Source organism: Vidua macroura, chromosome 13, assembly GCF_024509145.1.
Source record: "Vidua macroura isolate BioBank_ID:100142 chromosome 13, ASM2450914v1, whole genome shotgun sequence".
Classification (NCBI taxonomy): Eukaryota; Metazoa; Chordata; class Aves; order Passeriformes; family Viduidae; genus Vidua; species Vidua macroura.
The window spans coordinates 1604164-1631513 of NC_071583.1; the positions used below are offsets into that span (position 1 = coordinate 1604164).

Sequence of the window (27350 nt, forward strand, 5' to 3'; positions counted from 1 at the left end):
GATGAGGATAGACATAATCACATTATTCCACACCAAAAATAGAGCCTTCAGTACACTCAGCAGGACAGTGGAAATTTTAAGCTGTTGTTAAACTTCAGTGGGTGGTAGGAGAATGACTCCATTGATGTGTCTCTGTGCTCTTTTCCTGAACTGTAAAGCACCTGAACTGGAGAGCTCTGTGCTGCACCATCAGAGAGCAGAGCTCCTGTGTGACTGTGCACAGCAAGTGAAGCCATTTCAATTTCGACCTGTAACACCAGGAAAACTTCACCTAAAACGAGAAACCCAGACAGAATGCTCCTGAACAGGAGGAGGAATTGTTCCCACCAGCCTGGGTGCAGTCCTTACCTCCACCTCCCACAGGGCTTTGGAGCTGGTGGCAGACGTGGCCGACTGCCTGCCCGTGGTCCTGAGGAACACGTGCTGCTTCTTCCTGTGCTCGTCACACGTCAGGAACTTCTCCTGCTCGGCGTGGAACAGCCTCACCACGTCCCCCTGGCAAAGGCAGGCAGCAGGGTCAGCAGGGGCAGTGCCCAGCAGGGCCCCAGCTGCATTCAGCCACAGCTCTGCCTCTCACCCCCTTGAGGATGTCGTCCTTGTTGTCGCTCCATTTCATGAAGAGCACGATTTTCCAGCTGGTGTTGCAGTTCACTGAGTTGACCTAGAAGGAGAACGAGACCATCAGTCCCACTGTCCTGTGCCTGCACAAGATCCTGCCACGAGCAACTGTCTGATTTTTTTAGACAATTTTCACCAGAACACTGCGGGCCTGGCTGCATTGCTCTGGAGAAGCAAAGTCTTTTCTGTATCTGCTCCAGAAGAAGGAATTCCAGAGCTGACTTGCTTGGAAGCCACTTGTTACACATCTGTGCTGGTAGATTATTTAACTTTCTTCACAGTGACTAGTATGGGGCACATCACTGTGCCACAACTCCTGATTCTGAAGGAACAACTCGCTTTTAGCCAGCCATGCAGAAGAGATCAAAGTCAAACCTCTGCCAGCACCCAAGAGAAAGCAGAGCTCCAAGACTTTTAAGTCACTGATCACCAGGATAACCATTCCTAATAAGCAGTGCCATGGGTACCAACCAACTTGCTGAATTCCAAACCATGTACAAACAGCTAAGCTGAAGCACAGAGAGGTTTGTACAGCTGCTCCAGCTGTGCCAAAGTCCCCTTACCTCATTGCATCCCGGATTATCCACAAGCTGATGGCTACTGGCATGGAGAGGCTGGCCAGCATTGACAGGATTCAGGACTACTTTGTCTCCAATGACAACCTGCAGAGAAGTGCAGCATCAGACAAATTTGCACCCTGAGAAAGTTCTTTTCCTACCTTTTTTTTTTTTAAATGGGAGCCATGGGAAGAAATCACTTTTTTGCAGTCTGGAGAGATGCCAGTCTGAGTATTCCACCAGGATTCTGTTTGGCTCAGAATTCAGCTCACTAAACTCAGTGACTGAGGCAAAAACCCCTATGCTACTGGACTCAGAGCCTCTCAGAAGAAGCAGTCTGAGTTCTGGTACAACGGGGCTACAGGATAAATGATGGCTGATGGATAAATTCACCATGTTATGTGACAAATACACCTGGCCTGAACCCCAGAGCACACTGAAGCTTATGACCTCCTGGTTTTAGGAAGATTCCATGCCCAAGTGACTCAGCTGTTGCAAAGGAAGGGATGAAAATGGCAATGCATTTAAAGATTTCCCATGAGCAGGAGCATTTCACTTCCTTATTACCTCACTCCTCATATCCAAAGTGATGACGAATTTTGATTCTAAGCTGACAACACTGAAAACCAAGATGCTAATTATTCCTTCCAAACCTCCTGAAGGTTCCTGAACACTTCCTACCATTTTGAATTGAGCAGGAATTGTGCAAGGCCAGCCTAATTAGGTCCCTTATTCCCTCCAATGTTAGATCATTCCACGTTTCCAAAATGCAAGTTACCATAGCAATTTTCCTCCCCCTCATGACAGCATAGCAAAAAGGTTGTTCCTGCACCATCATCACGCCCTGGGAGACGTGTGCATTGCATTAATTGCAAGACAGGCCTCCCAAGTGCAGGCTGTGCCCAAGGGATGTGTGAGGACCCTGCTGCCAGCACTTACACTGTCGCCGATGGAGCGCAGTTTGTAGAAGGGCTGGATGTAGAACCAGGAGCCTTCATTTCCAGCTTCGTCCAAGGTCACCCTCATTGCATTCTTCTCTAGCAGAGCTGGAAGCCTCTTATTTACTGTTAAGTATTTGTTACTTTTTAAGTGAAGCAGCTAGAATAAGAATCAGAGTTCAGTTCTAAGAATGCTCCTCTTCCTCCCCTCAACAACCCGAGCGTGCATGAGACAACTGCAATGCGACACAGGAGTGCAGGCTGAATTATGTACAAACTCTGATGGGCCCAGGCACAACTGCACTCACACGCAGAGACACAGAACAAAACACCTCCAGTTCACCCAGCTGCCCCCTTGCCCAGCTAGGACAAGCACATGGAGATGCCCTCATCGCTCTACAACCACCTCTTCAAAAAAACCCAGGAGCAAAACTCGTGAAATGTTGGGGACTAAGTGGCTCTTGCTTTGCTTGGTCTCATCTAACAAAAAATTGTCACTATTTCTATTGATTTTCTTCTCTGTGTCAGTTTATGATTTGTGTCAGCATTTCACTGTGAGAGGATATTTGGTGTTGTGCATGTGCCACTCCCAACAACTCTAAATGAGGGCTCTAACAAGGATTTCTGAAGAAAACAATCAATGGTGACCTCAAAACTGAGCACAATTAACCCATGATAAAACACTGATCTCATCACAGATGTAACACCCAGGCCCTGCTTCCCAGGATCCCACTTCAGAGCATGGTGAAACCTGGCAAAACTACAGACTCCTGATCATCAATTCCAGAAATCTGAAGTCCACTGAGCAGGGAATTTTCAATTAAACCCTCTCCAGCTTGCACAGATGTTCACAGCCTACCTGGATGACATTCCCATACTGGATGACTGTTCCCAGCAGTTTTCTGTTTTCAGTTTCGTTCTGTTTCTTTTCCAAATCTGCTGCATGCTGAAATTAAAGGAGAACAGTTCAATTGCTGAGTGTTTTAGAAAAGGGGTTTTATGAAACTCCCTTTTCTTCAAGATTATTTCAAAGGACTGGAAAAACAGCGAGCATCTGAAAGAGCCTAATTTCCTCTTTTTCCAGCTTCCAACAGTGTAATTTCCAATTCCCTTTTTCAACTGTTTGGGGAGATAGACACACATCATTTAAGTAACCCATAATTTGGATACAATTGGACAAAATTCTGGAATACAACATGAGATAAAAAGCTCAGACAAGATAGAAGGCAGATACCTAGCAGGGGGGAAAGGTGAAAAAGGGATGGGTAACAACGCCAGCTAGTAATTATATTTTCCTTTCTACTGACTTCTACAAAAATTGAATGAAAGAACCTCAGCTTTGATTCTTTATTTTCCTTTGCCTATAGAGGCTCCACGCCCTCTGCAGCTCTGGATTGGAGAGTTCCCCACTCCCCACGCCTGGGCTTGTGCTCCCTGAGGTGATGGATCCTCTGGGCCACAGCTGAGCATTCCTGCACCACACTGACAGGGAAAAGAAAGGGGAAACCCTTGCAAAATTGAATTATTATAAGGACACAAAGCCCTAATTAAGAATTAACAATGAGCCTCTTGCCACTGTTGTTTTAAACGTGAGCTACTTGGCCCAGGCTGTTTTTAAACAATTTCATTTGGTAAAGAACTTCTTCACTTCACAGGAAAGATGATGTTTTGAATTAAAAACAAATCTGGTATTTGCTTTAGCTGCTATCTGGAGATGGAGAGCAATTTAAAATTGGACTTTTGAGGAGGCTGAGCATCAAGGATTATGGTTTGGTTCTCAGGTCTCAAGGACTGTGGTGGGTCCAGGTTTCTCTTGGAGGAGAAAAGTGCCCACAGTTCCTCACTACAGTGAGGTGAAGTAGCAGGACAAAGTGAAGTACCAGTACTCACTCAAAATGTGCTATTTTCAGATGCTGTGCTAGGTATGAAAACTGGCTTCTTACTCCTGGAGAACCTGAGATACAGCTGCTCTTTCAAATCCAAAATGGTATTCAGTCATGCAGTGCAACACCATTTTCTCTGTATTACTAAAATACAACTTTTTTGCTTGACTTGCAAGTACTCTGTCAAGAAAAGGTTTCTTCAAGACACCAGAGCCCTCCCAAATAACAGCAACCACAGCCAAGACTGACCTGCCCCACTGGGTGCCACATTTATTATAAAAAAAAACCCAATTTTTTTTTCTGTGAAAGTCCAGCTAGGACTTAGGATGTACTTTAAAAGCACTCCCCAAACCTGACAGTCACTCCAGGAGAACCACTTTTCTGGCCACTAGATGTCAGCTCCTCAAGCAGCTCGGATGCTGCGACCAGAGAGAGACAAGTGTCCCAGATTTGAAATCCCTTAAATGGCATTAACTTAAAATAACCTGACCTCAGCATGGAGCGCCCCATGGCAGACAATAAATTCCACCAGCAGACAAACAGAAGCCAAAAAAGGCAAGTGATGATGATGAACACATCTTGCATCATCAGCTGCGTTGGAAATGCAATGCTCTGATAAAGAAATCTCATCCTGGGCAGAGCTCACAGCTGTGAGCACAGGCACAGGGGTTTCCAGCACTCCGTGGGCCAGCAAGTGGGAAAGGTGACACATGGACACACAGGGCTGGCAGGAGGAAGTTCTGATACAGAGATGTCCATGGGACACAATTATTTTCAAGCCCCAGATCACTGCACACCTGATTCAGCCCATCAGACTTCATGTCCAAGTGATGCAGGTTGAATAAACCCCAATAAAACTGTAAGGAGCTCAGATCCTTCCTCCAAATCAAGCAGGTCTTGGAGGGACATTTCTGTGCAAACATTACTGGGCTCAGGCTACTCCTGGGAAAATCTCAGCCTGGAAAAATCTCATCCTGTATTTCCAGGACCCTGGCAGAACAGGGTCAAGTGTCAGATGAGCAGGGACAGGTCCCAAACACCTGCACTGGGATGTACTTAGGGAAGGGGAGACAACTCCACATGAGAATGCAATCCAGGGCAATGCCAAAGCCTTTTTCTTCTACATGTTCCAGTACTTAGACTCCAATTTCCATTAAAGCCCAGGATCTCTCCCTTTTCCTGATACACCAAGCAGCCAACCCCAGAACCACCATCACTCTAAACCTGCTGCCACAGCCTGCTTCCCTTATCAACATGAGAAACACGGCCCAGGTGAGGGAGCTTTGTGCTACCAAAATAGCTTTGTCCCTGCCAAGCTGATACTTTTGGGTTATAAATACATTTCTTGGAGCAGAAGGAGTCCACCAGTGGGTCTTTGTGAAGTGCAGAGCGAGGCAGCCATATGGCAATCAGCAAGTGACACTCTCCTACGGGGCCATTTCGTATTCCAGGCTACAATGAGCTTAATATAGGCTTAAAGAACCTAAAAATATTTAGAATTGTAATTTTGACATGAAGTACTCCAGCTATGTAATTTTAACATAAACACTGAGTTTATTTAACTCTAAAGTCAACAGATGGTATTTAAGTTAAGTTGGCTTTTTTTTATATAGGAGCTCTAAAAACAGCAATCAACTGCCTTACTGAGTTTTCAGCTGCTGAATGTCAACATTTTACCCAGAAAATATTAAATACTGCAAGCTAATAAGGAAGGAGAGGCTGTCTGGCCTTATAATTACTCTTAATTGCCCATCAACCTTTCCATACATCAACAGCAAGTGATGTTTGTTTGAGCAGTCCCAATAGATTGATCAGACCAGCAGCTCCTGGTTTCCCATGCTGGGGGCTGAGAATCCTCTGTGCAATTGTTTCAAGGGTCCCTTTTTTATGCTTTTAACACCCAAAATGCTCCCCTGGAGCACCATTATCTCCACCACAGGTTAAAGACAAGAGCTCCCAGGCCTACCCCAGTATCATGGACACAGCACTGGGGGACACAGACCTTGAGCAGGAACAGGAGGGGGTTCTGCCCACTTTCTGTGGCACAGACAGAACCCAGGGAACGGCTGGAGCTGCACCAGGGCAGGTTTAGGATGGGTTTTTGGGAAAGGTACATCCCCAGAGGGTGCTGGGCACTGCCCAGGCTCCCCAGAGAATGGGCACAGCCACGAGGCTGCCAGAGCATTGGACAACACTCCTGGGGACAGGGTGGGATTGTGGGGGTGTCTGTGCAGGGCCAGGGAGCTGGGAGGATCCCTGTGGGCCCCTCCCAACTCAGCTTATTCTGTGATTTTGCCATAAATCAGAGGACTGAGGACTTGGAGTGAACGTCTCCAAAGGAATCTTGCGCGCTGATTTATTTCCCCGTACACTCGGTGTCTCCTCGTTAACTGTGCCAAGCTGGCTGGAAATCCTTGTTTAGAGCAGGATGGGTGTGAGGAGGGCCCTGCAGAGGGATACTCACGTGCAGCTTGTTGAGCAGCACAGCATCTGTGGTGCTGTTGGCTCCTGGCTTCGCCGCCTTCCAGAACTGCTTCTGCGCCGAGTAGCGGTTCATGGGACATAGCTTGAACAGGCAATCTGGAAAAACATGCAACAAACACAGGCATGGCTTCAGCCAGTCATAATCATCTGGAGTCTTGCTGCTGACGCTCTCCAACTATTCCAGCGGCAAGGAAAGCTTTGTAAACAAATTCCAAAAAGCTCCTGATCAGACGAATGCTTTTCTGAGCAACAGGAATGCTGCCCCATGCATGATAAAAACTAACTGCTGCTGCCAACATCTGATGCAAGACCAGAAAATTTATAACTTGTCCCAGTCAAAAACGGTACCAGACTAAAATGGGAACATGTTCCGTGTGCTTTCCCAGGCAAACAGACTTGGTTTCTGCACTTTCAGCTTGGAGGTTTTGTACTTCAGCAGGTAAACTCTGTCAGGATGGGGGCTTTTTGCTTTGGATTTTTTCACTGCTGCGGTTGTCAGTTTAGTCCTTAAATCAAATCCCTTCTATTACTAGGGAAAACAGGGCAAAAAATAGGAGAAACTCCTCACCTAATGAAGTGGCAGCAGCATAAAATACCCTCAAAAAACAGCCTGCACAAGCACAGACATTCAAGGCATGGCTTGAGGTAACATCAAACCCCTCAGGGTGTCAGGTTCTATACCCAGTGCAGCAACACAGTTTATTTAACATTCTGCCTGGCTAAAGTCAGGAATCACAGCTCATTAGTCTTATTAAAAATACATTTCTGTATCAGAGATGCTAACTTATCAGTAATAAACCCACATGAGCTGCAGTGACTGTTTTTCCTCCTGTCGTCGCTAAGCAACGGAACACGCAAAAAAATAAATTCAGCTATTCAAAGGCAGCGCCTAAAGTAGCAGCTCAGAAGTTCAAACAAAGTGCCAGAAGAGCCAGGAGGCTGTTCCCAGCCTCTCTGGCAGCAGAGTGGACATCAGGCTTCAGGCTCCTCGTTCACACGGCCTTTCTCCAGGCTCCTGGTGATCCCTACAGCCAAGCACCACAATTTGGGAAGCAGCCAAGGTGGGGAGAAACCCACCTGGGGTTTATCCTCAGTGCCTGAAAAGCAGAGCTGCTTGTTCATGGATATTCTGGATGCACATCAACCAGAAAGGGAGACATCCCATGCTGGAGACAGGTCATGGCAGCTCAACTTCAGCATGAAGTTGCTGAAGGGGCTGAGAAAGACCTTGGTACTTTCACCTCTGGATGCTGTTTGAGATGGACAACGTCACTCTTCTCATGCCTCTCCTCCAATCCATCCCCAGAGCACACCAGGCATCATCAAACACCTTTCACAGAAGGGCAAAGAATCCCAGAATGGTTTGGATTGGAAGGACCTTAGAGATGATCCCATTCCAGCCTGGTGTACCAGCCCAGGACCCCAAAAAGAGATCCAGGAGGAGCTGGGTACGGCACTGCGGCCCTCTGACAGTGCCACTGGGGAAGGACAGGGCTCAGGGCACGAGGAGGGAGACTGAGCTGCATCTCTGCAGAAGCACTCAGCTCCACTTCATCCCCACTGCCAGCCTGGGGCTGCTGAGCCACCAGGAAAAGTGCAAACCACACTTCGCAGGTTTGCGCTCTTCACCACTTTTTCCATTTCCATCAGGATGATTCAGAGAGATTGACAGCACAGCAGAGATTCAAAAAGCCACTGCGGGCTGGCACTTGGAGCTAAGACTCTGCATTGTAAGCAACACACCAGTTATAAAATTTTCTATTTTTGCTTAAACCATCAGTTCACACAATGACAGCAATTAACACACAGAACTGCAGAGAAGAATTAATTGTATGCTAGATTTAGTCACAGTGCACTTCTTTCCATCCTTTTCAGTCAAGAAAGTTGTCAAGTTAGGCTTAACTTCCAAATTGTTAACTGCAAGTAACCCCCTCTCCTGCCTGAAGCACCCAGAGAGGGCTGCAAGAGTTTGACCTTGTCCAATGCAAGAAGGGAAGGCATAACATGTTTTCCTTAGGTTTTCTCCCTAGAAACAAAGCTACAGCTCTAAAACAAACAATGAGAAGCACCTGATATATTTATTTTCTAGTATTTGTTCAATGAAATCTATTTCTGAAGTGCTTGAGAAGTTCAACTTTGCCTTATTCGCCTTCATATGGCCACCAAATGTATTTCGCCACAGGTTAAATTACAAGAACTGTATGGCCAGAAGGCTTTTAGCTCTCCAGACCCCGCTGCCTTGGATGTTTACAAAGTCAAGGATGTGCTGGCTGAGCACCATCGTGGTCACTGATCTGTAACCCATAGTCCTGATGACTGTGCAAGATAAACCCGTGCTTGTCAGACACCATCCTTATGGAAGTTAGCTCTATTTCTACAACAGGAGCCAAAAATCCAAAGCCAAAAATGAAAAGTCAAGCCAAAGCAGCCCAAAGCATCAGCTCTCTGCTCCACTCAGTGATTCAAGCAGCTTTAGCCACATAGGAAAGGTGATAAATAAAGCAATTACTGCACAGTAACGACATCTTTTTATAGACTGTTTGTTGCATATTAACCAGGAAGGAATGCATTTTCCTTTCAGATCTTCATGATACGCAGTGAAAAATGGCAGAATTGCACAATGAGGTAGTATAAAAATAAAATACTACGTCACTGTTGATGAAATGATGATACATCAAGCCCGAGCACCCAACAAAGGTCCTGCAGGAAAAAGGGATTGCATAATCCTACACCACCCCATCAGGATGATGAATGCTACACGGGCACGCATTAAATGTGCATTTCAACGCTTCCCAGCTAAATCCTGCTCTTCCGTCAGCGACTGCTCTGCACGGAACGAAGCGAGGCTGCAACTGCACCACGCGAGAGATGAACGCTCTCACTGGTGGGACATCCACAGCCCACGTGGGCCTCTGCCACCTGCAGCTCCCCGAAATATCACAGCGAGGATTGGTTACCCTCTGCATGCACCAGCAGCACAGGGGAGTTGGCAAAAGGATCCTGGGAAGGGTAGAAACCCCCGTGTTCCAAAGTATTTTGGGGTTCAAGGAAGAGGGAAGCTTGCCAGCAATGTTATTCCAACTGCCTGTTCCTTCTACCCCATGCTTTTCACTTGCTCTTCTCTCTTCTACATTCCCTTCTTGACTGTGCTCCTTCCCAAGCCAGAAGATTCCAAACTTCCAACCCTTCCCTCCGGTCCAAGCCCAAGCAGCCACATCTCAAATGCCCAACTTTTGCTCTCACAGCACAATGAACAACCTGACAAAGACAGCTTTTTCTTTTTCTTACAATGGATTCCACCACATGGGAATTTAAAGTCACATTTAGGTAGTGCATTAATAAGATTATGTGAGAATATAATGAAAGACTTGTCCAAAATTGCAAATTTGCAAAAAGGTTAGAGAGGCTGAAATGATAGGAGAAGGGAGTTGAGTATTTCAGAGCCCACTCAAGACATCATCACCTTTTTCACACAGAACTGCCTAGAAATACCAAAGTCAAACATTCTCATGCAATTCCAGTCTCCCCTTCAGAGGCTTTTCCCACTGTTTTGGGCATTAAATGTTGCCACTATGTCAGCTCTACCCCTGTTCTGTGAGGACAGCTCAGAAAGCTCCTGAGCACACACTGCTGACACCCAAAGGTCAAATGCCTTTCAGGGAAGGGCAAAGATTCATGGAACCATGGAATGTTTTGGAGTGGAAGGGACCTCAGAGCTCATCCAGTGCCACCCCTGCCATGGCAGGGACACCTCCCACTGTCCCAGGCTGCTCCAAGCCCCAGTGTCCAGCCTGGCCTAGGGCACTGCCAGGGATCCAGGGGCAGCCCCAGCTGCTCTGGGCACCCTGTGCCAGGGCTGCCCACCCTGCCAGGGAAGAATTTCACCCCAATCTCCCATCCAGCCCTGCCCTCTGGCAGTGGGAGCCATTCCCTGGGTCCTGTCCCTCCTTGCCCTTGCAGTCTCTCCCCTGTCTTTTCTGTAGCTCCTTGAGGCACCACCCTGGCTGCTGCCAGAGCTCAGCTCAGTTTTGGGGGCCCCAGCCCATTTCCCTCCCCCTGCCCTTCTCCAGCACACCCGTTCCAGAAAGATCTGGAAGCAGCTTCAGCTCCAGCCAGGCTGGTTGTGCAATCCACCACTTATCATTTTTTCCAACTGCCTATTTTAAGCGCTTAGGAGAAGGTCTTCACCAACTTTCCTGCAGTTGGAGAGAGCAGGAATCAAATACTTCATTGGCAACAAAAAGGTGCGTCGTTATTTCGGGTTTGAAACCCAGACTCTCCAAGATGCCAACTGGAGAAAGGTAAGAACCAAGAGAAATTACTCCCCCTCACAAAAATCATAGTTTAGGTTGCTTTCAAATGAGGGAAATCTTATAAAGATGAAGATCTTTAAATAAGTCACTTACAAATCCACTGAATATTTAGCACCAACACAGCTGTTTCTTCATTACTTGGAAAAACCAAACTCATTTTTGCACAGCAAAACTAAAATTAAAAGAAAACCAGCAATTCCCTGCTGAAATTTAGCATTTTCTCTTCAGATTTTTCTATACTTAGATACCTGATATTTTCCCTAGGCCAAAGCCTGCTCACAGGAGAGAATAAACACACTGATAGTGTCTTTTCTTTTAAATATGAAAGAATAGAAGCAATGAAGAAACAACGTAGCTGGCAATGATGGACATACTGTAAACAGAAGTTGTTGACTTTGTATTTATGAAATTGCACAGCTTTAATACACTCACAAGGATGGTATTGCTCCACAAGATGACGAGTTTAAAGACAAAATGAAGACCTCTCTTGTGCTCAAATGTAGTATTTTCACACAGGAGACTTAGAGAATAACACAAAATGCATGTATTCAATCACAGACAAGTTTCACCTTTTCAGAAACCCTTGGATTACTCCATCATCTATTTTATACTTGTTCCCTCTGAGATTTAAAATTAATAGATGACAGCCTAAGAGGTTCAAAGAATATAGAACAAAAGCAGCTACAGAACTGTGTTGATTATTAATCATTCCTGCATTTCCAAGAAGAGGGAGAAAAAAAGAACCTGATCCTACTGAAATGACTCTCTTTGTGATGAGAAGACATCCTTTCATTTTCAGTCGGCAGTGATCAAGCTCTGCTGGGAGCACAGGGATTTTGTGGTCCCAAAGGAGCTCCAGCCATCCACAGCTCCACCCCAGCAAGAAACCAAACCTGGACCCTGCACATTCAGCCTGGTGGAAGAGCTCAGCTGAATTCCAACCTCGTGCTGCCATTCCACAGGTGGGGAAAGTGAAGCACAGGTGAGCAGGGCACTGGTATGGAACAGGGAAATCTGGGGCTGCCCCTGGATCCCTGGAAGTGTCCAAGGCCAGGCTGCACAGGGCTTGGAGCAGCCTGGGACAGCGGAAAGCATTCCTGGATGGCAGAGCTTTAAGGTCCCTTCCAACCCAACCCATGCTGGGATTCAATCCCAAGCCCAAAAATCCTGTAGCAATCACACCCCTCTGCAAAGCAGCCCAATCACTCAGGAGTCAAATCCTGAACTAATTACATGACAGAATTTATTAGCGGTCTCTGCTGTGCTGACGTCTGTTACCTCCCTGCTTTGTGCTCCTGCATCTTGTGTTTCAAGGGCTTTCAACACTTGGCTTTTTAAAGCAGAATAAAGGGGGAAAATCACCCTTGCAACCAACATTTAAATTGAGAGCGTGCACGATTTGTGATCTAAATATATTTTAATTTTTATGTTAAAATAACCACCCTCAACTCCCATCTGCAAGACATGAGGGTAACCACCCTCTTGCTATTATATTCATTTATGCAAAGCCCTACCAGTGTGAATTGCTGCTTCATTTGTTCAAGCTGTAGCAACACAGGAAATAATGTAATTGTTATTAACTTGGAGCTGAGGTATCAAAGCAAAAGGAGAAGACTGAGCAGAGATTTCAGAGAGAGAAAAATTATCCACCTGAGAGCTGGACGCTGAATATCAATGTATGCTAAAGCTGACCTGAGAAATGCACCTTTAAGTAAACACCTTGTGTTCCAAAGAGTTCAGAACACACCAGTGTTTGTTTTATTTCTACACGTAACCTCTTTGGTCTCCTTCAAAAAGAAAACTGCTACTCGAAAAGAGAGAAATATTTAGACACTGGATATACAGGCAGTTCCAAAAGGAAACATTTGCAGGAAAGACCAGATGCTTTTTTCTATCTCTGGTACTGAGGGAAGATGCTGCGTGAAAACACAGAGCCAGAAGGGAGAGCAGCACAAGTAGAAAGGAAAAAAACCCTAAACCCCACTGATTTAACTACAACATACCCCATCTGACATCCATTCAGGCTAAAAAACCAAGAAAACCATTCCTCTCCTTGCCATCACAATGGATGACGTGTCCCTGGATGGGCAGCGCTGGCTACAAGAGATCTGAGATGGCAAAAGAGAGCAAGTTCCCTCAGAGAAAGCTGCCAAGGACACAGTGAATGCACCAGGAATCCCTGCAAGCTTTAAGGTACAGCCTCATTCATGGACACAATGGGTAACTTCAACCAGGAGAAGCTACTTAAGAATAATCTCTTTATAAAGCATCAAAGCACCTTGATGGCTCCTGGCTAATAACAGATACAAGTCAGGAAAAAAAAAAAAATCTCTTCATGTTGAGGAGAGGGAAAAAGAGAGGAAAAAAACCTCAAGTGAGGGGTTCAGAGCTGCACACATCAATGTGAGCTAACCCAGGATCCCAAGGAAGCTGCTGGTCCCACTGAGGGTTTCTGTGTCTTACCTCAGCTCCAGCTCTGGTCCAGCATGAAGAGAAACCCTGAACAAGAGGTCACCTGGACAAACTGAAAGGCCATCCCTTTCTCTCCCTCACAAGCACTGAAAATCAATTTTTACACACAAGGAGAAGGATTTCTATGAAGGGAATTCAGCAAACTAGTGTCATAGGAGTTGCAGAAGCAGTTTGAACTAAACTGTTGTGGCTCCAGCCTTTGTCCCAGCCTGAGAGCTGGATCCTTGACCCAGGAAGCCATTCCCAATCCCCATTTCAATAGTTTCCATGACAAATCTCCCTGTGAGACACCAACACAATTCTCAGGACAGGAACCCTGTGACATTCCCTCCTCAAAATCTTTGGGTCTTTTCAGTCTACATTTCACCCTGGCAGTAAACCAAAGCATATTTATTTTCTGGCCGAATTTCATTTAATTTTGGCTGCTCACCCCTTGGATTTCACTCTCACATTTGCTTCTTCACTTGCTCCTGCTTTTCCGGATGAAAGTTCCTGCTGAAAACAGGGCAGGAAGTGGGGGCAGGAGGCAGGGAAAGCTTGGACTGTCTGAGCACAGGAAGAACAAGGAAGATCAAATTTCAAACCCCCTCTGGAAGCGTCAGTGTTGACCAGCATGGAAAGAATACTGTCGTGCTATTAGACAGAGCTGACTGAACAGCATAATAAAAGTCACTTCTATTTAAAAACATTTCGTGTGTGTTTCTCAAGGAATGAACCACCACAGCATCACGCAAGAGAAAAGGCAAAATTTTTAGCTGTTCGATAAAGCAACTCCATTTTCAGCTCTTAAATGGATTTGGCTTAAAGAAAAACTGCATTGCCAAAAAAAGATGGAGGGAGATTAAATAAATATTTGATAATATCATTGAGGTCTTGCTTGGAAGAATGGAAGAAATAATAAAATTGAATTTAGTGCTTCAATTTTTTCAATTTTGCGCTAATGAAGCGCTTGGGATCCCTTGCCTGCATTGCTTATTTGTTTCTTTCCTTCTGCACCAGGTGCTGCCCTCCTGAACTGGCCCACTGCCTCCTGCAGAATTCCAAACGCAGGTCCCCAGGGCTGGCAGCCCCTTGGAGAGCTTCCTCAGCTCATCCCTCCCTTCCAAGGGCAGGATCAGCTCCATTCCTGGCCTAGCACCCAAAGGGATCCCTTCCAGCACTCCACTATTCCTGTATCCAACCCATTCATTTTTACAGTTTTCATGCCATGATTTTCTTCCCTCCCCACATGGACCTGGCAGAAGAGAACTTCTCCCTCTCCCAGCAGTATCTGCAGGCTCCTCTGTCCCACAGTTACTGAGATGCAAGACTGGCCAGGGGCGTTCCTGCCCGTTTCCCTCCTGGATTATCTCTCATACCTTTCTGGAAGTACAAGGAACTTCACTTGAGGCTCTGTCAGAAAGCAAAACTGGAAAAAAAAATAATTACTATTTTTTAGCAATGCTTCTTTTTCTGTATTTTTCAAGGCACTTTTTGTCACAGCACAGCACTGACAACTCCTTTCCTAACCACAGTTCCCACACCACGGATCCTTTCCTATCTCACTGCCACATACCCACCCTCCTCCTCTCTGGGTGCAGCCAACTGAGAGCAGTCTTTGACAGATTCTGAGAGAATTCCCGAGCTGGTGTCTCCTCTGCAGAGCTCACAGAGCACAGCCAGCTGTGACCAACACTGTGGGCAGACATGGGCAGCACCCAGGAGGTTTGAGCTGCCACAGATGCTCAGCCTTCCAGAAACTGGCTTAGTAAAGCAGAGATAAATGCAAAAAAAAAAAAAAAAAAAAAAAAAAAAACAGGCCTGCCTTAACTCTAGGAAACAACAGCCTGGAGCTGAGCAGAGTCCTGCTGCCCAGCTGTGCTGCACTCCCAGGCAAACCCAGCAACACACCCCTGCCCACATCTGTTCTGAGTCTGGAAGTTTGATTCCTTGCTTTCTGTTGCCGGGCTTGAGTCTTTCACCTCCCAAAGGCCTCTCCCTTCCCTCCACTCTAAACAGTCCCCATCCTTTTTGGCAGGGGCCCAGAGATGCTCTGCTGAGCCCTATCAAGTGATGCAGCTCAATCTGTCCAAGCTCGCTCCGGCGCTGGGCGCCGCTCCCCCTCCCGGGAACACAGCACGGAAAACGCCAACAAATCACACAGCTAATTAAAATCTGGCCTCCAGAACGTAATCCTGGCGCTGAAGGATGCACTCTGGAAGTCATTTTAATAAGCAGGTTATGCTGACAAGGTGTATATACCCCGTAAACACAAGTGCTGCCATATATTGGCTCTGCAGCAGCTAAGCAGAAAGTAAAACAGCCAAGCACTTCTGAAAAGCACAATATTCCAGTCTGACAGCACTTAAGAGTTAAGCTGTGCCAGCACCGCTGCTGAAACACAATCCACGGCTTCAGAGATCAAAAACGAAAGTGGAAAATAGTCCCTAAACTGGTAAAACAGCCTCTTCCAGGCCAGGCTTGGGAGCTGTGCGCTACCAAATAAGGGAAGCGAGCGGCGGGAGCCAAGGCAGCAGAGCCACGCTGGATCCGGCAGCGCAGACAGCTGGGGCTGAGGGATGGATGGGAAGCAGCCAGCCCCGCTGGGCTGCACTGCAGATGGGAAGAACAAATGTTCCGTGGCCCTGGGCGGAAGCAGAGCCTGCCAGGACAGGCTGCAGGCGTTCACCCCGCTGGCAGCACATCCCCAGGGGTCCGTGGGGCTGCCAGCAAACACACACCCCAGAGACTGCAGGAGAGACACCCATGGGGCACCTGCCACCTCCTGAAGCACCTGAGAGCCACAGAACCACCTGGAAGAGACCTCTGAGATCATCGAGTCCAACCCAGCCCTGACACCTCAACCCTGGCACCCAGTGCCACATCCAGGCTTCGTTGAACACACCCAGGGATGGTGACTGCACCACCTCCCCGGGCAGCCATCCCAGAACTTCATCACTCTTTCCATGAAGAACTTTTTTCTAACATCTAACCCAAATTTCCCTTGGTGCAGATTAAGACAAAGCCTGCAAGGAAAATCCCAGATCCTGGGGATGGCTCTGTGTGTCCCACAGGGATGCACTTCATGGAGCTGCCCAAGTGCTTCCACACAAGCACAAACACGGAGCTGCTAAAGAGAAACTGCTCATTTTTCAACTTTAGCTGAGCTGTTGTTTTCCTCTCTCTTTTTTAAACGCATGGATGTAATTCAATTTATTTTTGCCAGCTCTACTAGCAAAAGAAGCAGAACATGCTATCATCCATCTCAGGGATGTTTCATACACGCTCCCAGTGTGAGCCTTCTGCAGAAATAAACACTCTGTTAACTTGGTGTCTATTTTCCAACAGACAGAGCAGCTTCTCTGGCTCCTTGGTTTATCACAGCTGAGGAGAACAGGCTGTAAGAGCCCACAGGAACACCAAAACTTCACAGGATAAGCCCAGGAGTTAAAACACACCTGCAAAGAAAACCACAAGTTTCACTTCTTTAACTCCGTGTGCGACTACAAAGCAAAGAAGTCTTGGTTTAGGTGCTGACAATGCCTCCCTTATTGCCCTGAAATCCTGGAGACAAAAACACCCAGCAAAAAGAAAATCCTGTGTGTGTGCCTGAGAACTCCACAGAAAAGAAATGCATTCAAGCTGCTTTGTGCTACAGCTATTTAAAAACTTCCTTTTCCTCAAAGAACAATAATTAGGTATTTTCAGTGTTTTCAGCCATCTTTCAAGCTGCCTTACTGACACAATGATAACACATGAATCAGTGAGGGAGAACGCTGGATTCAGAAGTGATGGATGGGCTGGGAGAATTATTAAATAACACCAGCTGCACCACTGAAAGCATCCTACACTTACATCCACCCAGAGTCAGCAAAGAGTCGTCTTGGCTCACAAATACCACCCCTGTCAGTAGCCTCAAAGCAGAAATAACCTTCCAAGTTCAGAAAAATGAACTGAAATCTTCTTTGAGCACTGTCTGTTCCTCTCCGTTCTCTTCCTTCATTTGTTTCAATCACTGTCTTGACTTCCAATTATTAACTGTATCATAATTGCATTAGAACTGTTTTCTGGTTGTGTCAGGTGGTCCAGTCTCTGCTTCCAGATCTACACCAGTTTTGTGCCTTGCTTTGCAGGATTTCAGGTTTCAGATTAATTTAATCAGTTTTCGGATGGATTCTTCCTTTTCTGCACAAAATCCTGGCATTCAGAAACAGCAGAAGCAACCAAAAAAAATCTGATTCTATTGCACAGATTTGATAATATCCATTTACAACTGCGGGTCTGCAGAGCAGGACAGAGCCACAGAGCAGGAGGTGAAACCCTCTGGTGGGGACATCCTGAAATGGTGACATGAGCCACACTCAGATTTAGTCCCACAGAAGGACCCAGCCCTGGTGGTTCCACAGCCAGGCTGGAGCATTCCAAAAGCTCCTGGAGCCCTCTCTGGCTCGGCTGTAAATTGAGGAGGAGTTCTCAGAACTTCAGCACACCTGAGCAGTGCCACTTGCTGGTTCCAGCCCCTAAAATCCAGCCCTGGCACCCTCGGCTCCAGGAGGGCTCAGTGCCCCTCACAGCTCTCCCACAGAGGTTTAAAACAATTCTTCCCAGATTTATGACCCCAGAGGAAAACTGCAGCAGCACGAGGCAGCACCGGACTGTGCTACTCACCTGCAGACCACAGGAATAATTTTTACCCACAACAATTCCAACCTTTGGAAAAAACAACATTCTCAACTTCTTAATCCAACAAGCAACTCCCACATGATAAACCAGACACAAGTTATGAAATCTGGATTGCAAGTGTCCTTGGTATTAGAGATGCTCAAAAAAAAAACCCCAAGATTCAGAAATAACTGTTTCAGCAAATCCCAAATGAAACCCAGGCAACTGATGTTATCCAAAGGCTCCATCATGCAAAGTGCAAACTGTCCTGATGAAATATCTGAACCTTATTCAAGATAAATGGCACAAAAAGAATAAAAATTCCCCTCAAAACATCTGAGCATAAGGAAGTTATTAAAAAAACCCCAGAAAAACTACATGAAAAAGATGTGAAAGCTGATTATCTGCAGTTTCCTGAGCTTTTCAATCTGGATGAGCACTTGGGACTTTCCACGTGTATTTCCCATTTTACTGAGCTGCTGTGAAGAGGACACCACAAGGAGAAACGAGGTAAATTTGTCTGCCAAGTCTCTGGACTTTTAAAAGGTGAACTTTACAATACCAATCATGCCTTCTCTTTGCTCAATGAAAGCATTCCAGAAGTCTGGCACTAAATCCATTATTTTTTATTAACAAGCACTTATGATACTACACGTGAGTGAGATGAAAAACTTCTTCAAGCAAGGATTATGGGTCTAAACCGAAGATATTGGCTGTCACAAACTCAGTGAACTGTATTTCCACCATGTCCAGCTCTTGCAGAAACAGAGAACCATTAATGCACACAAGTGTCACTGGTGCCCCGTGGCAGCGCTTCCACCGTGCAGATTTCCCCTCCTGCTCATTCAAAAAGCTTTGAAGGCTTTGGTGAAGCCATTGCAAGCGTGGTTAAAAACGTGACAAAAACTCCGTATTTGAGGAGAAACTGATGAGCTGCTGGAGAATCACGCGCACTGCAGAGCAGCTGCTGAGCCAAATCACTTCCCTGACGCCGAGAGAATAATTCCTGTATTTTCACAGGGCAATACTGAGGCTGGAAGTGTGACAGCAGCTCAGAGCAGGGACAGAACACGCTGCACACAGGGATGGAACGGGTTTGCTACTCCAGCCCTGAAGTGCACTACTACAGACACTGCCAAGTGTTACAGTTTCCATGCACATTATCTCCATCTCTTTGATATAACATGTCTGGAAAGTTGTCATCAGCTTGCCCACACTCTCAGACACTGTGTCCCACGTCTGGGGACACGAATGACCGCTAAATTGGGAAAGCTTCCAGCCTGCACTCCTGGGCTGCTCGTGGATTCTGAGTGACTTCAAACACCCCAACCCCACCCCAGAGAACAAGATTTTCTTACCAAACATCCCCGCGTGGTATTTTCCTAATAAATACACCCAAACAGCTGCTGAGTACAAGCCTTAAGCCATATGCCTGTTACATACACAAATCAACTTTTTCACTAAAAATATTTAAACTGAAGCTGTTGACAAACCCCCTGTGACGGAGCAGATGGATCTGTCAGTTCACCATCAGAACACCCTTTTGCTAGATTAAAAATTCGCAGAGGACTTTCTTTCAAAGCAACAGATTAAAAATTCGCAGAGGACTTTCAAAGAAACAACAGAGTTGTTCTGCACATCCTTGAAGGGGCAGAATCACGGAATGAACCAGGCTGGAAAAGACCTTTGAGATCAAGCCCAACCTCTGAGCAGACACCTCCTCATCAATTAAACCCTGGCACTGAGTCAGGGTCTTTTAAAATCAGTTTAAATCGTCCAGTCTCTTCTTAAATGGGTTTAAACAGTGCAGAAATGCACACAGGGTGGGCATGGAACGTGACTAAACCCAAAGGTCCACGAAGGCCACCATGCCCATGAGGCCATCACCTCCTCCCTCCGGAGCAGGGCAGGGAAAGCCACTTGGCTCACGTGGGAGCTCCGTCCTCGCCCACAACCCACGGAGCTCTCCCCGAGGGATGCACAGAGCTCTGGACAGCACGAGTTCCCAGGACTGCCTGCAAGAGCAGCCTTGCTGGAGGATCCTCCCCCGCTGCCCTCCGGCAGCTGCTCCTGCCTACTCCCACCCCACGCTCTCCTCCATGGCAACCCTTCCTGCACGGGGGGGGAAATTTGGGGGAGAGAACCACAGCAGAGCCAGGGCAGCACCCCAGCAGCTCAGCCCCGGTGTGAATTCCAGCCAGAGGTGGCACTGGCAGCCCCAACAGCCCCAGCTGGCAGCTGGTGGTGGCACCCAGCACAGCAAGCCCTCCCAGGAGCCTGTCAGAGCTCCACCACGGGCGGATGAAGAATTCCTGTGGATCCGTGTCTGAGGAAAAGGCTGCTCCACTGGACAGCTTCCCTTCCCAGCCATCACAGCTATCCAGCCCCTATCGTCTGTTCCTGCCATCCTCGGGAGTGTTAAGCAGGGATAAAAAGGTTACTGCAGCCCCACCACAGCCACGTGGCTCCTTCCTGGACACTCCACTAGCTCTGGTTTGTGTGTGCTTACACGGGATCTGCTCAGAAATTCCCTCTGGTACATTCAGGAGCTCTCACTAGGTCGCCTGGCTGCTTCAGCAAGAGCTCTGTCCAGAACCAACTCTCTCCACAGCATTCCCAAAGAGCTCGAGGCCATACAACAGCACAGGGCAAATCTCACTCCCAAGAACATTTAGTGTTGTACAGAGGAACTCAGCATTATCTGGAACAAAAATCTAGGTAAGCGCACCTTTACACTTGCAAAATAATAATATTTATAAACAAACGTTCTCCTTTCCACTTACCAATATCAGGGCACTATGCCTTTACACTTTAAAAATCTAAATATTGGCAGCGTGGTTGAAATTAGCACAGTGCACAAGATACTGCCAGTGAATTATCCACCAATAAAAACAACGTTTGGAGGCGGGAGAAACTCTGGGAGCTTCCACCACGCGCCACAGAACAGATATTCAAAGTAGCTGAGTCACTGTGGTTTTCTGAAATGAGCCTCCAACCAGGACTTGAAGGAAGGAACATTAAGTGACAGGCACTTCAAAATCTGTCAGATAAAAGTTTTTCTTTTTAAGTTCCTAAGTTTCTCCGTCTAAGGCTGCAGCTTCTTTACTTCACACTTTTTTTCCCTTTTATTTTTAGTTTTTGAATACTTTGATATCTAGCTCCCAACACAATGTTTAACTTCAATCCTGCATTAAACATCAGAGCAAGGACTTCTAAAAACCCAGAGCAGACAGGCAAACCCAGCAAAGGCACAAGAAAGAGCAGCAAGTGTAAACAGTGCAAACACCTGGAGGGAACAGAAGGTACAGCAAGATGGAATTAATTCAGTGTGAGATGCAGAGGGCTCCCCTCAATCCCTTCCTGGTTTTAGGCAGGAATAAACCTTGGTGAAGGATCACGAAGATCCTCAGGACAGCACTAATCTATGCAGCCAGCAGGTATGAAAATAACACTGGAAGCTCAAAGAAAGGAATTTCTGCTCAAAAATCCCCTGTCCCTGGAAATGGTCTGAAAACAAGAACCCATGTTTATATATTTTTTTTTCCCCAAAGAACTTTGTTTTTTCTCTGAGGTTTTGGGATGTGCTTCTTTTTTTCTGCTGAATTTCAGAAAATGAAAAACTTGGATATTTTCATATCTTTTCTCAGTAAGGGATTCATGGAGAAGCTGGAAGAACAGAATATTTTCTCCTGCTCTATTCTGAACATTGCTTTACTCATTAGTGGGAAGAGTAAGAACTCCATGTGGACTCCACATCTCAAAACCTTGCTAAGATTTTTCCTCCCATCTTTACACAACCCCCCCCTCTCCATTTAGTGGGTGCACAGGCAGCACAGGGAACTGTGACACCCCTCTGGAAACACATCCTGAATCAGCTCAGCCTCAGCACAGCTGCAGGGCTTCCCCTCAATCAAACACCACATAAAGGCACAGATTAAATCACATTCCTTTACAGCTCTCCCTGCTACTCCTCTGCCTTCAAGGTCCTCCCAGTATTGCTCAGCACTGAGCACTGGGAACACTGAGCAGCTGTGGTGATGCCTTCTGATCTTTCAAGGTAACTGCACCTAAATACTAAAAAATAAACACAAAAACACATCCTTCCCAGTTATTTTTGCATCAGATAAAAACTACAAATTAAATGTCAACCGTGATATTCAGATTAAAAGGAGCTGCTGTGAAGTATTAGTGGATATTCAGAGCATAAGCTGCTACAATTGAACAAAAAATCATCTCTATATGTTGTACTCTTTTCTCCCACAATGTTTATTTGTTTCTACATACATATTGAAATATATACATGAACCTGTAAGGAGACTGCAATACAAATAAGCTGCTAAAGCCCAGAGTTCTCTGCAGGCAAATTCTGATCCCAGTGCAGAATTGTCATCTGTCAAGTTGCCCAAATCGTCTCAGAACACAAAAACTTGCAGCATATGACAGGCTGCATATGGAAAAAATTATATTTGGGATTAAATCTTATAGATCATATTTGAAGGATCTTCTCCTCATTGTCATTTTTCATGACCAAGGCCATCTGCCTGGCAGGGAGTGGGAGGAAAAATTCTTCACTTATTTTAAAGCTTGTCAATGCCAACCAAGAACGTTATTTGTAAAATCTATATTGCCTTCAGCTTTACCTCCAGTCCCCAAGGCAGGAGCTCAGGGTGCTGCCATCCCTACTTACTGTGGATGCACTTTGCAGCAGGGAAGGATTATTCTCCCTACAGAGCCACCACCCCATAACACTGCAAAATGCTCCCAGAGCAAACACACAATTCTCATTTCCCAGGAAAACGTGGTGCTCGAGTCACTCTTACAGAACCTCAATTTCTGATCAGTTTTTGTGGCAATCACCTAAACAGGGGACGTGATTTGCTTTTCAACCAACAAGGAAAACGCACTTCTGAAGGTCAGAGCAAAGTAAGTCAACACTACCCCCTGTGAAGTTGCACTAAAGGCTCCAAAAAGCCTCTTTGCTCAATCCTGGAGTTAAGACATGAGCAAGAAGTCAAAGGCACCTGGATGCATTTGCCATAAAAATCCAGTTAAATGCAGATGCAAATGCTGTGGTTGAGAAAGGCTGTGCTGGAGCCATTTGTGATCACAGATGCACCACTTGGTGCTGGTAAATCAAAGCTGGGAGTCTGGAGCATTTGCCAGATCAGCACTGCAATTCCTGCTTTTGGGAGGAGTTTGGGAAAGCACCAAAGTCAACACCCAGCTCAGCCCTCCCTGGTCCTGTCCCCCCCTTCAGAGGAGACTGAACTCTTCCTCTCCACACTGCTACTGGCCACACTCTAATAATGCTGAGATTTATTCTTATTCCTCTTTCTCTGACAATAAAATGCAGCTTCATGGCAGCTGAGGGCTGGAATGCCCAACCCAAAGCAGCCCCTTTGGACTGGCTCCCAGAGGTTTGGGCCACCACCAGCCCAAACCTCTGCCCTGGTGCTGCTCAAAGCCAACTGGTGCTGGCTGGAGATCACGTGCTGCTCCAAAGGGAGGGAAAGCATTTTTGCAGCTCTAGCTCAGACTTTTTTCCTTTTCAGGATGGCTGCTCCCTCATCCAGCTCCCTCACTTCCTCATGCCTGCACGTTCTGTGTTTATTTTTTCCTTGTATAATTTTTAACCTCGACAAATGAAAGGGTTGGCATTCACTAAACACAAGGTCTAAGTGCTACCAGATTGCTGCTGCATAGCAGAGCTCTCTGTATCCTCAATAAAACCCAGCTCAGGCATCATTTGCTCTGGTTCAGGCAGGGGAGGATCCTGTGGCAGTGTTTTCAGCACTGTCATGGTTTCTCTGCTGTCAGCAGAGCTTGCAGGAGAGTTCTTCCTCTGAGCACCTCACTGAGAGCTACAGAAAGGCTCTTCCACCGCAACACAAGGAGTTCTGTTTTCACTGAACTTCTGTCCATTACATAACCAAAACAGATGATAATTGCCAACACTGAGGGCTCAGTGCTGACTGTTTTCACAAATTAGGAATGAAGAAGTGTTAGCCCTAGCACACAAGTCCCTCGAGCTCCTCTCTGACTGAATAGTTGTTCATCAGAATAAAATTTTCAAGGAACACTGCAGTCAGTGTCAGTCTGCAATGGCTATTCTGGTGTTTCCACACTCATGTGAGACATAAGGCTTCTTTTACACATTTGTCAGGGGCCACTAAAGCCAATCCAGGATTTTTGCAGCTCCCTACCCCCAGCCAGCCAGCTGCCAAGCAAGGAAACAAACAGTTTATTCCTAAAGATCCAGTCAGGTGCTTTTCAAGACTGACCTCCAAGCAGCAAATTCCTCTCTGGATGGCAAAAACACGCAGAGCAGTTTTCAGAGACAAGAACCTTCACCAACAGCTCACTTGTTTCCTGGAGTTTGGATCACAAACTTTCAAGTCAGACTGGAGGTTTCTATACACTCAGGCCCCAAATCACCAGGAGCTTGACAGATCAGCACTGGCACCTGGATCTCCACCCAGCAATGTGAAGAATGCAGCTGGAGGTGCTGGAGGACAGGGATCACACTCAGGTGTTGACACATTAAGTGCCACACTTCATGCTGAAGGATGAACCCAGATCCTGCAAGGAGAAGGGCAGAATATTCCATCTCCAGCAGTGTGGGAAGGGAGGGAGATGCATGTGAGTGGCACAGGGTGTTTGCTCAGGACACCTGGCAAGGTCTGCCTGCCACCACAGCACATTTTCATGGCTGGCTCTGCTGGCAGCCTCACCACTTTCCTTCTGACTGCTCTCAAACACAAGCACTCGCAGCTGTACCTCCCTGAGACACCACCACTGCAGTCAGGACTCCTGCTCAGTGAGAAACAGGCTGCCCAGAAAATCAGAAGTGAAATTATTTAACTTCTGGGTTGGGTTCCTCTTGGACTAATGACTTCTATGTGGCACTTGGATACAGCACCTGTAGGGCCTCCTTGATATGGGTACTTTGCATATTTATCCCTTGTCTTCTTAAGTAAATAACCTGGACTGAAAATATTTTTGAACTGTAACTCATTTTGAAGTATAAAGCCTTATTTTTTAAATAAAAGAATTGAAGTTTTTCCTATAATTTCCTGCTACCGCAAGGAGCACAGAACTTCATTGTGCCCTAAAAGCAAGAGAAGGAAGAGGACACAAAACAGACTGAAGAGTTTGGCACGGATGAGCTCCCCAGGGTGTCACAGGGCATTCACCTGCTCCTCTGAACAACCAAACACCTCATGACCACAGCAAATCAAGGGATGAGAGGAAACCCAACCTGGCCACAGAGGCATGTCAAGGGGAAAAAGCTTGAGAGGCCAGATGTGGCTCCCTAAAGCTTTCTGGGGAAGGCAGACCTAAAAACAGAACTCCTGAAGCGTCAACACGCAAATCTGGATGTGGCTTGGATGATCCAGGAGCACGGATCACACCTTCCCTGTGTGCTCATCAGGAATCATCAAGCCAAGGGGAGCCAAGAGGCTGAGCCCTGCAAGTGTCAGCACTCCCCAGCTGCAAACGCTTTTCTGAACCAAACCTGAGTGCATTTGGCAGCAAACGTTTGTGCTCCCACACACCCAGCACAGCACAGCCCACAGCTGAGTCCTGGGATTGTCTTCAAGGGAACTACAGCTGCTTTTGGCTGACTACCAGCACTTTTAACCTCAGCCACAAAGCCCTGCCACAAGAGGTGATGGTCCACTGGCAACTGTAACTCACTGGCTAGCAAATTCCAAAAGCCCCCACCAAATTGGGAAGCATCATTTAGATGATCCTTGTCTAAAAAGCTTTTCCCCGTGTGTCTTGGTGTCTCAAGCACCCAACAGCAGGTGAACACAGCTCCAAAGAACTCCAAACAGAAGTGAAGAACAGACAGCCCACCCAGCCTCCCACCCTTGCCTATTTTGTATTTTTTATATTTATACCCAAATAACCAACTTGCACATAATAGAACAAGAATTCATCACAGCTCCTTGTACTGCAAAGAAACAAATCTTTGGCTCCAGGTTACCACAGCTGGATAAAATCTCACCCAGGGCCAGGTCAGTGAGCCTGGGCACAATAAATGCACTCTCAGAGAGGTGTTCTGGACTGCCAGCAGGATTTTACATCCCACACTTTACCTGAGGCTTTCCCTTCAGGCTCTCGGCACTTTAGATAATGAATGTACAGCTCAAGATGTTCCCAGTACCTGGGAGACCTCTGTCCTCACACACAGGGTTTTTTTCCACACAATTGCTGACATTATCCATCTGTCTGTGTCCTTCGAAACGGGTGAGACTCCTTCCCCTGCAGAGCAGAGGCTGTGCTGGCAGCAGACACAGCACCCAGCCTGAGGTTTACCTGAAGGTCCTCTGCAAGTGCTTGGCATTGATGAGACTCCCCAGCACCTCCGCCCTGCCAGCTCTCAGAACAGACTCAGTCTCTCAAAAGGAACAGAGCAAAACCAATGGGGTGCACAGAAGAACACACTTTACTACTCTAAATATTAAGTGAACCACAAATTTTAATAGCTTTGCTATATTAAAAGATAGGCACCAGTGTCACCCCACCCCCACAATTCATCAAGGCATTTCACTCCCTTGGGCTCTTGTGACTAAGTATAATATTTCATTAAATATCCTGTTCATACTGGCTTATGTACTAGGGAACACACTAATTTTAGAAAACTGATTAGCTAGTTCTTTCTAACCGAATGTTATTGTAGCTAAGGTCAGATTTTGCACTGAAACTATGGCAACAAAGCCACAGTATTCTTTTGTCTACAAGGTTGGGACCAGGTTTATTAACAGAACTGCTCTACTTAATAGCTCAGCATTGCTTTTTGGCAACCCCTTCCTCAATCCTACCTGAAATACCCTGAGCTTTCCACAGGGAAAAGGCTCAGACCTGCAGGAGTTGAGAAAGAATAAGTGCTCAAAAGAGCATTTTGCTTATTTCTCCAGTTCTGGGCACAGTCAACCCCCCTTGTCCCACACAGGGACACCCAAGTGCACAGATCAAACTTCTCCCCAGGAGAGAGATAATAATAAATTAAATCCCCTCTCCTTCCTCTGCTGTACCTGAACCAACAGATTGGGTTTCACACAGCGTTCCAGTTATGCAAATTAATGGCACCTTCTGTTTCAAAGGGGCTTTGCTCTGCCTTCTTCTCCATGCAAAACATCCCAGAGGAAAGCACTTGGAGGCCACAAGTTGGCAGGCAGCTGTTTGGCCACAGGACTCCAGGACAGAGCAGCAGGGAAACACAGCCCAGGCAGTCTCTGTGCTCACAGAGCCAGCTCCTCCTCTGTCCCCAGCTGTCACACCGAGCTGGACTGTGCCACACAGACCCTTCCCATCCATCTCAGCACCCCATCAGTGGGACACAGAAAAAATCCCAGCCCCTTAATGAAGCCAGTGATTGCTCAGCCAGTCATTTATCTCTGCTAAGCACATCAACACAGAATCCCTGTGGCAGGCACA

At 46.6% G+C, this 27350-nt stretch overlaps 1 protein-coding gene across 1 annotated transcript in view; it reads right to left on the reverse strand.

Moving 5' to 3' along the window:
• The window catches only part of ITPR1 (inositol 1,4,5-trisphosphate receptor type 1), a 157691-nt gene that overhangs the window by 111361 nt on the left and 18980 nt on the right, over positions 1-27350 (reverse strand). Inside the window, exons 4-9 of the mRNA XM_053989142.1 lie at positions 6461-6576; positions 2973-3059; positions 2115-2273; positions 1182-1280; positions 578-661; positions 349-495 (exon numbers count right to left, since the gene is read on the reverse strand). Coding sequence (XP_053845117.1) covers positions 349-495; positions 578-661; positions 1182-1280; positions 2115-2273; positions 2973-3059; positions 6461-6576 — 692 coding nt within the window. The remainder of the gene's footprint in view (positions 1-348; positions 496-577; positions 662-1181; positions 1281-2114; positions 2274-2972; positions 3060-6460; positions 6577-27350) is intronic.